An 18013-nucleotide genomic window follows, 5' to 3' on the forward strand; every position below is an offset into this window, starting at 1 on the left:
ACAGAAGACATTGTCTACAATACCTCGTTCCACGTTCCCGCTTGTAAGCTTTACTGGTAAATTAATATTAAAGCTTAATAATTATCATCATGTGCACATGACTTACAAACATGACTTCACTGGCAGGCAGTGCGGCAACACCAATCGGTCCGTCAGACGTCCTGCCAGAGCATGCAACAGGTGCAGTCGGCTACTAAGAATTGATCATATGTTGTAAGAATTAAGGCACTAAAAAGAACGGCATCACAAATAATTAAAAAACTAATAACCTCAACAGTGGATTATAACTCCAACAGTAACAAATGAATGGATATATGTTTTACATGGTGAGAAGATGAGTTACGGTATAATAACCGGTGCACCGGTTGCAGATCTGGACGGATGGATGGGACCAGGAAATGGGAAAAACAAGGGAAAGAAAGGGAAAGAAATACAGAGAAAAGGACAACAGAGACAGAGAAATGTACATACTGCAGCCAAGGAAAAGGGAGAGAGATAGAGAGGAAAGAGATTAGGCACACACCACCACCATCACCACCACCACACACACTGATACATCTGTTTTGGTACCTTTTGCCGTATTCCCGCCTGAATTCACCACCGTATTTGGGCCTAGTCCCTACTAACTCTAGGATCTCAGGAATGCAACTGGCAAAGACGGCCTATAGGAAACAGGGAAGAGAAAGGTGATTACTCACTACTTATATTTATCGTTAATAAATTAACATTGGTACATGCAAATCATTTCTCGTAGTTCGGAGGGGCCATGTCAACAGTTAAACAGTATTGTCATATATCAAACTCTTTTAGGCTTAGTCTTATATAAGGCTTTCATGAAACTGAATGTCCTCTGAATGTCTCAGTGAATGTCTACTTAATATTTATCACATGATATAGTTGTTTCTCATGTTTGTCACTGTAATTTTTTTGTATTTTATTACAAATTTTATCAGATATAAAAAAAAAAAAAAAAGAAAAGGCAACTATGTAAACAGTAGGTTCTTCCAGAGTACAATACTGCTTCATATATGGTTGCCTTCAGATATTTTTTTTATAATGCATACGTTTTTTCTTAGTTCATTAAAAAAAAAAAAAAAAAAAATTGTTTGGCAAAATATAACTACTCAAGGGAGTTTTCTTATTTTTAAGAATTCCAGCTGCACTGCAGCAAAATTATGTATTAAGAAATGGAGGCCTGAAAGGTTTTTTTTTTTTGGCCACTTGTTGCTGTCTCTGTCTCTTTCTCTCTCTCCTAACTTTTCCTAAATTGCGTGTTATCATTCATCATCTAAAAATTATTACATTACACAAAAGTTTGTTGACTTTTATAATAATTCAATATCATCAGTGAATAAAATATTGTGACACTAAGCCTAAACTTGAAATGTACACACCGTTTTTGCACAGACAAGTGGGATACTTCAGGGAAGAAATCTGGGAAAATACATGGGAAAATGGGAGGAAGGAAACATCATCACTAAACATATTTCTAAAAAGGAAAAGGAAATAAGTTGCCTCTTTTCTCTATTTGTATGATTGTCAAAAAATTAGTGTTGGAATATCATGTAATACGAAGGAATATAACATGGTTGTGCCGTTTAAGAGTTTTATCAATTTTTTTTTTAAATTTGTAATTTATGATTAAGGTGTTCCTATATTATTTTACGCTGTAATTTACAGTTTGAAAATACTTCCTGTTACAAGCGGAAACAAAGAAGAGGCCTTGCGATAAAGTATTATATTTCACTATAATTATTTATATACAAGATTTATGTACAATATAAATCTATATTTAGTGTACAAAAGAAATAAAATCATGGCATAATTTATCTGTTAAATAGTAAAATTTAAAGAGGATGTTTTAAAAATTGTTTGTAACTTCTGTTCATCAATTTTTAATATTTTGCTTAAAGAAATAACATGGGCAAGTTATGTATAGGAAGAAGCACTAGCTTTATATTAAAAGAAATTGGCTGCTTTCATGCACTGATATTAATAAACTACAAATAACATTAAAACCAAACCAAACTAATTGAAAAAAGCAAAAGACCAGCTAGAGTTCTCCTAGTCTTGCTGAAAGTGACATCAGTATTCCAGTGATGATTCTAGTAGTAAGAATTATACAGAAACATGTTAAGTGTTGTTAAATATTTTATTGTATTTTTATTAGCTGTTGTTCAGTTTTAATGTTATCTTTAGTTTTAGTTTAATTTCAGCATATTAAAACAGGCAGTTTCATTTAACACAAAGTATGTACTTCTTCCTATACATATATAGTATTTACCTGCATGATGAGATACAGCTTGTGCTTTTTGAATGAGTTAATTAAAAATAAATGAAAATGATTTATCTGATAGGAAGAAGAGGCAAAGTTTGTCACCCCCGAGCAAGCTGCTCTTACTTGCTACCTTTTTATTTGGGAAAGGGTAACAAAAATTCAAAGCGAAAGCACAGACAGTTGGTGTTGTCATTGACCGATGCTGGTGGGTAAGAATTAGGAAATATTTATGGGGAATCCTACCAACAAATTTATGGCACAAAACTGATTAAGCAGCAACTAATTTACTATACAAGAAAATATGGATTCATTAGATCACACAAGGAGACTTATTCAAAATCTGCTCATTCTGATAAATCATAAGTCACATTCTGCAATTATTCTATAGTGAATCTTTAAATTTTTCATTAATGATTAAAGCTACAAACCCAAAGAAATCTGAAAAGAAAATGGTGATCACAATCAAAATCACTATTCTAATTTTCAAAAGTGAATTAATCAGTTCATATAAGTTTATTTTTATTTTTTCCTAACCTAGTTCATTAAAAGAAAGTTCTAAGAAAGAGGTTATAATTTTAGTAAACAAATTTAAAGTATTCAATACAGTATAGTGTCATATTACATATGACATTCTATTGATCTTTAACATGGTGGCAGAGGGCTCTGCAGGACCACCTTAAAATTATCCACTGATCGTTAATTGTCAGTTTGAAAGTGGTGCATCTTCTGTCATGCTTCCTAAATAAATACACAAAAGTTTTACTTCAGTAGTTTTGGAAGTGATCTGTGTTATTTATGCAGAGTTAAGTGAAACTGGTAAAACAGAGTAATACGTGAAAATTTTTGAAAACTTAACCCATAACCAGGCATAGCACACAGCCATCAAGACCCCACACAATTTCATCTACTTCATGTACTCTTCATCTACTTGGTCCACTCAGTACCTTTCAATAAAATGTTTTCTTTAATTTCTCCACTGACAATTCCAGATATCTCTGCTCGTTATCGTGCAGACAGTAAAAATGCAAAGCATGCTAAGCCTATTCTCGACAATTATATGCATATACTAAAAAACATAAATTTAAATTATTGAAGTGCATGTCTTAACACCACGGTAGTGCATCCAGTCATTATACTCACTGGCTTTAAGTTGTGGAAGAGTCCAATTGCTGAAACATGTGGGATTTTTGATTGACATTTTGCTTGATTAGATAGTTAGTTATTTGGTTTTTAGGAGCATTAGCAACTAAGGCCATATTGCTCTGGGATATGCGGTGGTCATTCCCTGACCTTTACGCATCCTCCGTATTTGGTGGTGATGGGCTCGAACCCCGGTCTAATCAAGAAGCGTGTGCTACGCACTGCTGCTCCTTCCCACCTGGCTACGGAGGCGCCTATTTTGCTTGATATCAGTCAAGATAATAAAGGAGATAGTAACCAAAACTCCTAAATAAAAGAGAATGAAAAGACATAAAAACATGTATAAAGTACTGCAGAGGGTGTTGTTTCATTTTCAAAAATTTTAAAATATGTTTTAACATAAAAAAATGGATTTTTTACAGTTGTGTTCAAAATAGATTGAAAATAAAGTTGGGATCAAAAAAGTGAACATTTTTAAAATTATTTCTTGTAAATTTTCAAGGTTATAAATGGTGTAACTTTTTACCCCATTATTCGAGCACACAACAGGAACAAGAAAACATCAGCATGCCTAGTTATGGGTTAATGGTTTTACAAACTTGAAAATGGACATGACTAATAATTTCATGTTGTTACTTTGTTTTTTCCTTTTTTTTTTTTTTTTTTAACAACAGAATTATTAAAAGTTTTGCCATTTTTAAAATAACAAGTGTAAAAAAAATGCTCTTAAATTATTCAAATTTTTCATTAACGTCCCATTACTTGAACCTTCAAATTTAACAAACACACTTGCACGGGATATGTGAATTACCCTTTTTATTTTAATTAATCAAAAGTTAATTTTTATCTTTTTTACTGAATTGAAGACAGTGACATATTACTTATGATTTGATAAACTGAATTAAAAATATCAAGTGACAATAAACAAGAAGAATCAATAATAATAATAAAGTTTTATAATATTTTTTAGAATTTTCAAGGTCAGTGTTCCCACAGATTGAAAACCAGATGTTTGCATGGCAGGTGGAAAATGTAACATGAACAAATGTATTTCTGTCAGCTGTTTGTGTTTAGTCATTGAAACCAAAGCTCTATAACAAGATGACACTTGTTACTAGCATCTCACAGATACCATGTGGAAATGTGAATTACATAGAAGCAAGATAGATGATTTTTGCTCATCTGGCATCTGTTAAATTCCAAAAAAAAAATGAATGTCTCATAGTTCACGATATATCGAAATGTAAACAGAAAATACTGTATAACCATTTAGAAAACACTGGTGTATAAAGGTACATGAGAGGATTTGATTTCATTTACAAATTTAAAAAAAAAAAAAAAAAACTTAAAATAAGTGGCATCTGTCAGATACCATACAAGCAATGGAGGGTTAAAACTAAATAATTACATTAAGTAAGTACTGCAATTCATTAGATTAGGAAAAGTTCGAGCATTGGTATAAGTTAAACAGAATTTAAAAAAAAAAAAAACACCTTTCTCCAGAAATAAAGAAACAAGTGTTTCTTTATTTCTGGTTTGCATGAATTGGAGATTAAACACATAACAACATATTTCAATTTATCATATTCAATGGAAGTGCAGGGCAGTAACTATAGCCCCCCCATCCCTAAGATAAAAATAATGTAATTTTTTTTTCTGCTGCATGATGATTAAAGCTTAATGATTCCATGGAGGACTGTTTAGTCACCCCTCCTGGAAAAATCTTAATTTTGCCAAAAAAACTGCCTTAACACCCCCCTCCAAAAATCCTGGGACTATCACTGATCATATTAAACTGAACAGTTTAAAAATGAATAAAGAGCATGATTGGAATTTAACTTTTAGACATCAGTGTTTATAATAGTAATACAGTAAAAGTCTGTTATTACAATTATAATAATAAGCACTAATGTACCGCCAGTCTGATAACTTTAATTATAGAGAAATTCTCTGGCAATAACAAATGAAATACTGTATATGCAATTATGAAACTTTTTTGTTACAAGTGCTTTAAACTACAGCAATACTTATATAATTATTACCATAGACATTTTTGCAAATATTGTACATGTCACCTGTTTAATTTAACTGTTGTTTAGGAACTTGTCATATGCTTTTGTTTTTGTTCTTAACAGTTATGGAAACAGGTTTATATAATTGGGACAGATGTCTGAAGCATGGAAAAGCATGAATAGAGTGTTGTAAATTGACTTGCCTTTCTGTTTCCACTTTTGCAGGTCGACATCCAATATCAAAGACCATCTAGAAACACTTTTAAACACAAAATCAGTAATATTTGTAACTAAAATGAAAAGCACGATCACCAACAATTCCTGCATATGTAAGAAATGTAGCAGATATTTTAAGATCAATTTATTACGTAATAAAATATGACACATTAGCTCCTTTGCAAAGAACCAAAATTATTTGCCAACTAACTTGCACTGGCTGTATAAAATTTAAAGCTTGGTTGAATGCATAAGGATCTCATAATCAGCAGAAAACTGTCATTCAAGCTAATTATTCTCATGAAGAATGCATGTATAGAAATAAATTTACATTATATGTTTCATTACCAATGTGATATCCTGTGCTGGTAACTTTTGTATGATCAATGCAAATGTTAATGCATCCAATGAATATAGGAAACAGTTGAGTAATTATTTTACATAATATTTCAACATGCTGCATCATTACAGAAACATAAGACTAAGTTTGATTAGGAATGAAGTATTGCTAATCAGTGTTTCACTTCTGATAAAGCTCTGGTTATATTTCTATAATTTATAATTTAATTTCAATCCTTTTCTTATGTGTTAATTTATTAATTACATTGAAAATATTTTTGCTGTTTGTCATACCATAATTATTTTACTGTAATCAATAAATTATATATATCCTAAAAATATAATGGATGTGACATCAGTTGAGGTGTTAAAGTGAAAAGCAAACCATTTAAAAATTTTGATTTTATCCACTGATTCTGGAATAGTCATTGGAAAACATCAATGGATAAAATAAAGTCAGTGGTTTTGATTACAAATAATCTACATTTTAAGTTTTATTTATGAAAAAACTAACAAAGGTACAGCAAAAAATACTGTTCTAGTTATTGACATTTACTGCTTCTTTTCATGCAGGTGCTGATTGTCCAATACTGAAAATATTCATGGCTTTCCAGCTCGACAAGATGTTTTGTGTACTCAAATATCACACAATGAAACTATACCATTCAACAAGGAAATGAAATACTGTATATGTAATTATGAAACTGTTTTGTTATAAGTGCTTTAAACTACAGCAATACTTATATAATTATTACCATAGACATTTTTGCAAATATTGTACATGTCACCTGTTTAATGTCACCTTTTTGTAAGAAATACAAAAAGAGCTGTCAAGTATAAAAATAGCCACTTAAGGATTGGTTGGAAAATAGCAGCCAAAAATAATTGGAGTGGTTGAATAATTATAATTATAGGAAGAAAAGATTTGTAAGTTGCAAAACTGGCAGTAAGGAAGGCACATGGTGCCCTTTTATGATTCACTGAAAGTTGCTTATAGAGAGAGAGAGATCATAATTCTACTGTATAAGGCAACTGTAAGGCCTGGAACACTTATATACAGGAATTTTGCCACAAGGAAAAAGGAAGTGATTATCTCATTGCACAAGGCAATGGTTAGGCCACATATTGAGTACTGCATACAGGTCTGGAAGTCTTATTTTTTTTATGAAGGATGTAGATCAGGTCTGGAAGTCTCGTTTTAGGAAGGATGTGGATCTGTTGAAATGGGTGCAGAAAAGGGCAACAAGATTAGTGAGGGGGTACTCTTACTGAGAAAGGCTTCAGTTCTGCAAATTACTGTCTGGAAATTAGGCACCTGCAGGATCTGATTGGGATATTAAGGCTTTGAATGGTTTGAATAAGCTAAATGTTTATGGCATCCTTACTCTTGTTCAGACAATATACATAAGGGGGCACAAATTTAAACTGAAGAAGGATGGTTGTAGGATAGATGTGTGGAAATTTGCTTTCAGGAAGAGGGCAGTTGATTGGTGGAACAAATTTCCATCTTGGGGTGGTAGAAGTGGGTAGTTTGAATAAATTCAAGGAAGAACTAGGCAGATTATTAGAGGGGATGGACAGGCAACCAGAATTGGCATCCGTATATGAAAAGTGCTCCTAGATTTTCAATATAATACACTAAAGCGACTTTAATTTCTCACATAAACTATGAAAACAAGGACCAGATTTCCCATTAGGCACTATAGGCACAGTGCCTAGGACCTACGAAATTTTTAGGGCCTACGAAGGAAGGGGGAAAAAACAGTTTTCTAAAACCATTCCTACGCATAATATTTCTTTGCAATCGACTCTAGGAGCTTCGATTCAATACACATATGCTACCTAGCGACTGTTCTCGAAACTAGAAGAATAGAAGTGATAGTCGCTCCATCAATTGAGGTGGTTTATCATTTATTATAGTTGAAACTTGAGTCGTTAATTGACGTGATTCACAGTGAAAGTGTTAAAATGGAAGAAACATTTTGCTCTCTTTTTTTAGCATATTTCAGAAAAAATTGCCTTTTCATTTAGCACATTTATTCTGAAACTGCACATTTCAGAATAAAAGAAAATTATGAACACCAAAATCCAGCCCTGATGAAAACTGAGAATTCACATAACCACAACAGCAATGTGTTTAAAATTGATAAAACAATACCAAAAGACATATCCTTAGATTCCATCAAAGCCAGAGCCTTCATTTTAGTTTTGCTTCTAATCCCACAAATAAATAAATAAATTTTAAAAATAAAGTTTATACTGCAGAATGATCACAGGGATCAATGGAATGTACAATTATAATAGTTGTTTTCAAGGACAACATTAGAGTTTACCAAATAAGTGAAACTATATGTAACTGCAGATATATGTATGCAGACAGACAGCATCAGTATGGAATGTAGATATCATCAGATGTACATTAACCGAGCATTATGGCATTTGGTAAAAATAGTCTATCAAAAAAAAAAACATTTAGGTGTTTCTTTTCTCCCCCAAGATCTTGTTCCTGAGACATTTTGTTCCCAAAGATGAAACTGATTCCTGAAGGAGAAAGAGTTAATATCTTGGAGAGATAACAAAAATTGAATGAAATACTTGGCAGTATTATAAAAATCAAATTACACACAAATTTCTTAGTAAGGGTAGCATCACTGTGGTCAGTGCATTAAGTCATAAACTTATCGAAATAAGTTTATGACTTTTGGATAGCACCTTATATTCATATTCACAGCTGGAGGTTTTTCAATGTGAGATTCCCCTAAAATTTGTATTTTAGCAGATACTGAACAAACTTGCATAAATATGCTTTCCATCAGATTATCATATATGACTAGCTAATTCTGTTAGACACTGTCATTATAAATTTAAAAAATTATGAAATTTCAAAAATATCTAGGTTAAAAATAAAATAACTCTTGAATTGGGCACACCCAGGGTCCTGAGCTGGATATCATCATTATTCTCTTTCTTGTTGATTCCTTTTTCTTTCTTTTTCTCTCTTTCTTTTTCTCTCTCTCTCTCTCTCTCTCTCTCTCTCTCTCTCTCTCTCTCTCTCTCTCTCTCTCTCTCAGGGTAATAGGGAAATTTTTTTTTTTGGGCCAGTGCAGCATAAGCCTCAGGCTTCCTTGCACCATGTGCTGGAGAATAGCATAATAATAATAATAATAAACAAATAATAACATAAGAACTATGATTAAATCTCAATAGGATACAATTACTGCTTTCCACTCATGCTAAGGAACCTAAGTATTCCAATAATCGTTATATGATAGAGTTAATATTACTTCTCATGATCTATGCTGACCGTATCTCTATTTTCTCTAACAAATATATAACCGAATATCAATATCATACCAGGTGGTAGATGACTCTCATCAACCGGTGCAATACCCCCACTTTGCTTATTCGAGGCTTGAAGTGGTGGAACCCATGTTTAGTCTCAGAGCTAAGTTCCAGTCAACCCTTTCCCAACTCTTCCATCATGCAGTATGACCAGAGGCAGATTTAACGGCGGACGCACCGGGCGCGCGCCCTGGGCCCCGACTTCTGAAGGGCCCCGCAAAACCCCAACTTTACGCTTTTTTCTAATGACACTAAGTTTGGTTTCATATGTGCAATTTTAATTACGTACAAGTTTACAATCGGCGGTAAAACCTGATAGTATATTTATATTCGCTTATTTTCATTACTACGCTGCATACTATACACATACTACGCTGCATAGGCCCCGCGCGGCTGCGCTACTGCTCATCAGAGCAATAGATTCATATTTGCTACTTTGTACTTACAAAGGTCCTCTTGCAGTGCAGACTTTCGATATACGCAAATACGCGTATATTGTTACTGTTGAAATTATATTAAGATAAAATTAATAAAGAAAAATATTTTAAATATTTTCATATTTGTAATTTTAATTTCAAGTAAAATTCTATGATTTGTTTGTTCAAATTTCTGATTGTTACTCCTATTATACACATACTATCATTAATTATACTTTTACATATGTTCAACTATTAGTTCAATACTTTCCGATTATTATTATTATGCTATTATTAATTATATTATACATATATTATATTCAAATTTTATTGAAATAAAACATTAATAGTACATAATATTTTTTATTTATTTAAAAAAAATGGTTAACATGTATTTTTATTTTCCCTGTCTCTCTTTTTTTTAAGGGACCAAATATTTTCTTCAGCTCCTGGGCCTCAACCGACTTTAATCTGCTACTGAGTATGACTGATGATTTTTGAGGTTATGATGGACATCATGGCGAGATCCAATCTTCCTTATATTTCGAGAGTACTACTCTAAAACGGTGTTTGCAGGCCGGCCGCTAGTTAGTGCACCGGACTGATCCTATTGGTAACTCTCTAGGAGGCTTCCGGATCAGCTAGTGTATAATCTTGCTACCTCTACTGTGCAAGATATTGACTGGAGAGAGTCTGAGTAGGGTGTATGCGGGGGGGGGGGGGCATTATCGGGGCCACATTATGATCTGGGTATATTCTTACCATGTGTACGCCATATCCAAAAATTCCATTATTTCATACTGCATCCCCCCCCCACTTTTTTTTACTATTGAATAAACTATGAATTGTCAAACTAATAGAGTAAGCTTATCTGCGAAAAGATCTAAACCTCCCAAACACTTCCTAGTTCATTTCACAAATATACGTGGTCTCAGTTCTAATCTCAATGATGTCCATTTCCACTTGCAGTTTGCCAAACCCCATGTACTTTTTCTGACAGAATCTCAGTTATCGGTTGATTCAACTACTGCTCGTCTCAGATGCCCAAATTATTCGCTGTATGATTCCTTTCACCTCAAAGGTAGTACTTGTGCATATGTCTGTTCCAATATTCCCTGTCAGAGACTTGGTAATTTGGAATATCCTCTTTTCGATCTTCTATGGCTAACCCCAGGGGCTCACATCTGGTGAGTATGAGCTTGGCACACCCAGGGTCCTGAGCTGGATACCATCATTCTTCTCTTCTTGGTGATTCCCTTCTACTCTCTCTCTCTCTTTCTCTCTCTCTCTCTCTCTCTCTCTCTCTCTGGGTAACTTGGAATTTTTTTTTTTTAAGCTGGTGCAGCATAAGCCTCAGGCTTCCTTGCACTATATGGCTAGTAATAATAATAAAAATAATAATAATAAAATCTCTCTACCTCATTCTGTCAAATTCAGGGGCTCACATCTGGTGAGTATGGGCTTGGCACACTCAGGGTCCTCAGCTGGATATCATCATTCTTCTTCTCTTTCTTTGTGATTCCCTTATACGTCTCTCTCTCTCTCTCTCTCTCTCTCTCTCTCTCTCTCTCTCTCTCTCTCTCTCAGGGTAACACAGAAATTTTTTTTTTTTTTGGCTGGTTCAGCATAAGCCCCAGGCTTCCTTGAACCACATGGCTAATAATAATAATAATAAATTCATCTGCTGTCTCTACCGTTCTCCCAACTCCACTAATAACTTGGAGCTCTTTGACTTCCTCTCTTTTCAACTTGACTTTCTCCAGTCAACTTTCCTAACAGCGAGGTAATTTTCCTTGGTGATTTTAATATTCACAACTCCAGCTGGCTTCCGTTTTCTAGTCACACCAACCCAGCTGGTCGAGATGCTGAGGCTTTTGCAATTACTAATGACCTTGCACAGATTATACATTTACCTACAAGAATACCGGACAACCCTAACCATACAGCCAACACGCTTGATCTTTTTCTCACAAACAACCCTTCTAAATACACGGTCGAAGGGAGTGGTCCTTTCGGTACCTCAGATCACAACTTGGTGATTTTCTCTTCTCCAATGGAACCTTTATCTCATGGCTATTCCCAACCTCGTATTGTTTGGCATTACAAGAATTCAAAATGGGATTACCTTCGAGATTTCTTTTCTTCTTTTCCTTGGTGTGACTACTGTTTCAAAACTTCTGATGTCAACGTTTGCTCTGATCGTGTCAGCGAAATTATTCTTGTAGGAATATAATCCTTTATTCCACACTCCACTTTAAAATCTCGTCCTTTATCTAAACCTTGGTTTTCCAATAAATATGCTAAGCTGTTCAAGAGAAGAATGTTGCATATCGTAATTGGCTTGTTTCCAATTCTTCCGTTTCATTTTCTGCCTAAACCAAAGATCGCAACAATTGTAAAGCAGTTATTAATCAGTCCAAACTAGATTTTGAACAGGCTACGAGTAGAAAACTTGCTTCTTGCCTTAATGGTAGCCGAGAATTCTGGTCTCTTGCCAAAACTATTGGCCGCAACTTTTGCTCATCTCTGCTCCCACCTCTGTCAAAACCAGATGGTTCTGTTGCCATTTCAACCGAGGATAAAGCTGACCTGCTAGCATCCCATTTTCCTTCCAACTCATGTATTAATCATCTTGGTAAAACACCTCCCACCATTCCCAACATGCTCCATTCAATGCCTCCTGTAGTCTTCCGTCAAAAGGATGTCAGAAGGATTTTGACAAATCTTGATGCTAAGAAAGCTCCAGGTCCTGATGGTATTTCTCCACTTGTTCTCAAAACCTGTGCTCCGGAACTTACTCCTGTTCTTTGCCGCCTTTTTTTTTTTTTTTTTTTCACTTTCTTATTCCAAAGGTATTTTTCCTACTGCTTGGAAATTTGCTCATATCCAGCCAGTTCTTAAAAAGGATGACAAGTCCCTCCCATCCAATTATCATCCCATTGAAATAACTTCTACTCTTTCTAAAGTAATGGAGAAATCAATTAACCGCCAACTCTTTAGCATTAGCATTAGCATTAGCAGAGGCATATGATGCAAGAAAGCAAGCTTATTCAGCATCAGCCAAAAAAAAAAAAAAAACCCACTCCCATTTCACCCCTCCGTTCGTTCGAAATACCTGTCCAGTTGAGCTTTAAATTTGTTTAGGCTATCAACTTCAACAACAAGTGATGGAAGTCGGTTCCACCAACCAACCACCCGCTGGCCAAAGGCAAATTTCCGCACATCTATCCGACATCCGTCCTTCCTCAATTTGAATTTATGCCCTCTGAGGTGATTATTCTGAGAAAGATGAAGAATCCCATTGGCATTGAGCATGCTCAAACCATTCAAAGCCTTATACACCTCTATCAGATCACCTCGCCGGTGCCTAGTCTCCAAACTCTGTAATTTGCAAAACTTAAGCCTTTCTTCGTAAGAGCAACCCTTTGTTCCATTTACTAATCTTGTTGCCCTTCTCTGTACCCGTTCCAGCAGCTCTACATCCTTCTTGAAATGAGGCCTCCAGACCTGTATACAGTACTCAAGATGTGGCCTTACCATTGCCTTATACAAGGGAATAATCACCTCCTTATCCCTGCTAGAAAAATTCCTGTATATCATTGACAAGACACCATGAGCTACTCTTGCAGCTCGTCTGCACTGCTCAGAGAACTTCATATCTGCCTGCACAATTACCCCCAGGTCCTTTTCATTCTCCACCACTGTCAGTGTAGTACCGCAGAGTTGATACGTTGCTCTGGGGTTACTGTTTCCCATATGCAGCACTTTACATTTGTCGATGTTAAACCTCATTTGCCACCTCTCAGCCCATCTGTTCAACCTTTCCAGATCCTGTTGCAGCAGCATAGCGTCAGTATTGTCCTTAACGACCCTGCCAACCTTTGTATCCTCTGCAAACTTGGACATTAAACTTGATATCCCATCATCAATATCATTCATAAACACCGAAAACAACAACGGACCCAACACTGAACCTTGAGGAACTCCACTAATAACATTAGTCCACGTTGAGCAGTGTCCATTGATTACCACTCTCTGTCTTCTGCCACTCAACCATCCCCTTATCCATAGCAGCAATTTGCCTCCAATGCCACACTGCTCCAATTTGTGCAGCAGTCTTCCATGTGCAACAGTATCAAAAGCCTTTCTAAGATCCAAATATATAATATCAAAGTTATTCCCTGCATCCAGTTCTTTTGTGACTACATCATAGTATCCAATCAAATTGGTCAGGCAAGACCTGCCCTTAACAAAACCATGCTGCGTCTGAGCTATAACTGAATTCTTGTCTAGATGATCCTGCAGTGCTTCTTTAACCAGTGCCTCCATTAATTTACCTGGAACAGAAGTTAAACTAACAGGTCTATAATTACTTGTGTCAGCCTTTGATCCTCCTTTGTGAATTGGGGTTACATTTGCACATCTCCAGTCTATGGGTACCTCCCCTGAGTCCAAAGAAGCTCTCATAATTATGGCTAGGGGGTTTGCATACTTCCTTTGCTGCCTCCTTTAATATAACTGGATAGATCCCATCCACCCCAGGTGCCTTTTTTATGTTTATCCTCAACAATCTCTCCTCCACTTTCCTCTCAGTTATTACAAAATCATCCAGCTCACTGCCAATAAACTACCTTAAACTACCTAGAAATCTTACGTCTGATCAATGATCGCTAGTATGGAGTTTGTGTTACCTATTTATGGACAAATTCAATGGAAAGTTTGGTGAAACACAAGCAGTTGCTCTTGACATCTCAAAGGCTTTCGATCGTGTTTGGCATAAAGATCTTCTAAGCAAGCTTCCATCTTATGGTTTGCAGACTATTTTTTGTAATTGGTTATTCAGTTTTCTCTCTGATCGCTCACTGAGGGTGATGGTAGATGGCTCTCTGTCTTCTAACTTGTCCACTAATGCTGGTGTCCCCCAAGGCTCAGTTCTTTCCCCAACTCTTTTCCTCTTTTATATTAATGACCTTCTTCCATTGACTGGAAATCCTATCCATAGTTTTGCCGATGATAGCACATTGCATTCCACTTTCCATTTTGAGAAACCTTGTCCTGCTCAATCAGCTTCAACTTCTCGAAAATCTGCTACCAATTCCTTAAATGCCGATCTTCAGGTACCAATTCCTTAAATGCCGATCTTCAGGTAATTCTCCAGTGGGGCAAAGGCAACTTAGTTGATTTCAACCCTTCTAAAACTCAGTCTTGTCTTATATCCCGCAAAAAGGATTCTTCTGCTCCTATGCTTATCTTTAGTGACACTCCGATTTCTAGGCAAAATTATATATCTCTTTTGGGGATTACCTTGACTTCTAATCTCTCTTGGCACAAGCACATTACAAATATTGCTTCCTCTGCATCTAAAAAACTTGGTTTTCTCTTTCGCTCTCGGCGTTACTTTTTTTCCGAACAGCTTTTCGCTCTGTACAAATCGCAAATCCGCCCTACCATTGAATATTGTTCCCACATGTGGGGTGGTGCCCCCAAAACCTCTCTCAGGCTTCTTGATTCCAATCAGAAGAGGGCAGTTAGGTTAATTAATGACTCCTCTCTAACAGAGTCTCTCCACTCTGTCTCATAGACGTACTGTTTCTGCTGCATGCCTTTTCTACTGATACTTCCATGGGCACTGTTCTTCTGAATTGGCTTCTATAATTCCCGCTCTCTCTTTCAAAACAGTCCGAACACGCGCCGCCACCAGCCAACACGCATTTACTGTCCAACTTCAAACTCACAGAACCAACTTTTCACCTTCCTCATTTGTTCATTCAACTGCCGTTTTCTGGAACAATCTTCCTTCATACGTATTTCCTGAAAATTACACTCTACAGAAGTTCAAGTATAATGTCAACAAATATCTTCTTTCGTCTTCTCAACCTACAACCCAAGCACGGTACTAAGTACTATAGGTTCTAATACCTCTGGTGTTTGGGGTTTTTTCATAAAAAAAATATATATATATGTCATACACTTGTATTTAAGAAAGTGCATCGCCTATGAATTTCACATTTCTAACCCTTTTTCGCGATGCTGTGTTACTGATGTGATGCTGTGTTACTGATGTGATGTTACTACTGTGATGCTCGTCATTAATGACGAGCATCACAAATAGAAATATAAACAAAAGATATTTATTAATAGTTAAGGCAAAGTAATATTTGACAGCTGCTCTCAAGATATTCCAAAATGAGCATTTGCAACCTTTATACAACAGTTTTGGTAAACACTTCTGATAAAAAAAATATTATCAGAAGCCCTGAATTTGCTTCAGTTTATCATTTTAAATGGAAAACAAAATGAAAAGTTCACCAGGTGCAAACTAATATTTAGTTTGCACCTGGTGCCCTGGTCCTGATGACAACAGCACACCGTTGAGGCATTGACAAGATCAATTTCTGAAGATAATCAACTGATAGTTCGCGGTTTGAAACACGAATTATGAAGTTCATGAAGGGTGTTTGGTTTCTTTCTGGCAACTGCAGATTCCACATAATGCCAACAGTTCTCTAAATTGCATTCAGATCCGGGCTGTTTCCTGGCCAGCTAACAGTTGTAATGGACCGTTCTTCCAACCATTTTTTCAATTGTAACAAATGTAAACACATTACTATCGAACCTCTAATGCAGAAATGAAGGCTAAAGTAACTACAGAAGTGCCTACTTACATTTTTCCATCGATGACAAGGAGCAGAGTCGTCCTGAAAGATGCAGTTACTTGGCAGATTGAAACGGTCTCTAATGGTTGGCAGCAATTTGCCTTCCAATATAGCCAGGTATCTATTGGCATTTACGGAACCTTTTAAAAACTGCAGGTTTTTAAAAGCAAAGTTTTTTTTCCCCTGGAAAAACTGGATTTTGGTGTAGGAAAGCAAGCAAATCGACCAGAGAACACGCAGTTTACAGACATAACCATAAACAGGTGACCTTAATATAATAGTTTAGTTTTATTACTATTATTATTTTTTCTTTGATACAGTTGCTCTGGATACGTTAATGAAATTAGCAGTTATAATCACCTCATGCCCCTGCTAAACGTGCAACAATAATTTTCCCTCTTTGTAAACTCAGACAGGTCGGTCATTTTCTTCATGTACCTTTTTTTATCACCTCTAAATAAACATCACCTTTTATTATATTTCCTTCGCAGTACTAACTACAAGGTTAAAAAAAAAAAAAAATCACTGCATGTTCATAAAAACGACATACAGCCATAACAAAAACTACTACTTCCTAGTTAGGATGGACAAAATTAATAAGGCAATGAGTAACTTTTAATTAAGCACTACGGAATTTTTTTTAATTAAAATTTTTAGTTAGCAAAACTGGTTTTAATTTTAAAAAATCCAGGAAGATTGTCACATAAAGTTTGAGTCGTGACAGCTATCAGTAATGAAGGTTTGAGTAACAGCAGTTGTTAGTCATGACCAGTACAGACCGATAAGAAACACATAACATACAGTTGAGATTGCTCAAGCTATCGAACGATCATATCGATGGTACGGTAAAGTTCTCTCTAGCATTAAAAATGTTTTTTTTTTTTTTTTGCTTCTCTATTTTTTAGTACACTGCTCGCCAAAATTAAGAGAACACGTAGAAGAAATTGTTATGTGCCCTGCTCATAAAATTTTTTGATCCAATTCCAAGACACAATGTCCATAAGAGGATTTAATTCCATTTGTTTACAGAACGGAAGAGGAGAAAAAAAATGACATGAACTGTAATGAAAAGTTATTCACCGATTTAAACTGTGAGGCTAACACATGATTTGCCATGTTAATAAGTAACACTTTTGTAAAAGGAGAATACTGTATAATGTTGGTATTAAAAAAAATAAAAAAAGTAAACTGCAGCCATTATTAATCCACTCCAGGATGGAAGCCTCCACAACGATTCGCGTTGAGGGAAATTGACCATAATCTGCCATGCTGGTCCAGTGTGTGTTGGCAGATCGACAGTATTTAGCAGTCAGGGGCTTGAACCCTGGTCTACTCAAGGGGCGTGTGTTACTGCACTCACGCTCGTGACCACTCCACTACGGAGTATTAGTATTATCGGTGGCTAAATGGCATAAATAAATAAACTCATACAGTATCAGTCATAGAAAAAATTGCCCACTTCATTTCTGGTTCCGTTCTAATAATTTGTAAAATTCTTTAAATTTATCGAAACCTTATCATTTATTATTTAATTAAACTTCCATGTGAAAGTTTATTCCAACAATGAACTTTCCTGATGAAAGCAAAATTTTTTCACATCTGTCTTAAATTCAT

General features: G+C 35.4%; 1 protein-coding gene across 1 annotated transcript in view; it reads right to left on the reverse strand.

The window, feature by feature from the left end:
* Nucleotides 1–18013, reverse strand: part of LOC150083724 (calcium-activated potassium channel slowpoke-like) — a 668330-nt gene that overhangs the window by 432981 nt on the left and 217336 nt on the right. The window contains 1 exon segment of the mRNA XM_090378165.1: nucleotides 571–662. Within this exon segment, the coding sequence (XP_090234291.1) occupies nucleotides 571–662 (92 nt within the window).

Source organism: Mastigoproctus giganteus, chromosome 7 (assembly GCF_048544385.1).
Source record: "Mastigoproctus giganteus isolate SK-2022 chromosome 7, ASM4854438v1, whole genome shotgun sequence".
Taxonomy (NCBI): Eukaryota; Metazoa; Arthropoda; class Arachnida; order Uropygi; family Thelyphonidae; genus Mastigoproctus; species Mastigoproctus giganteus.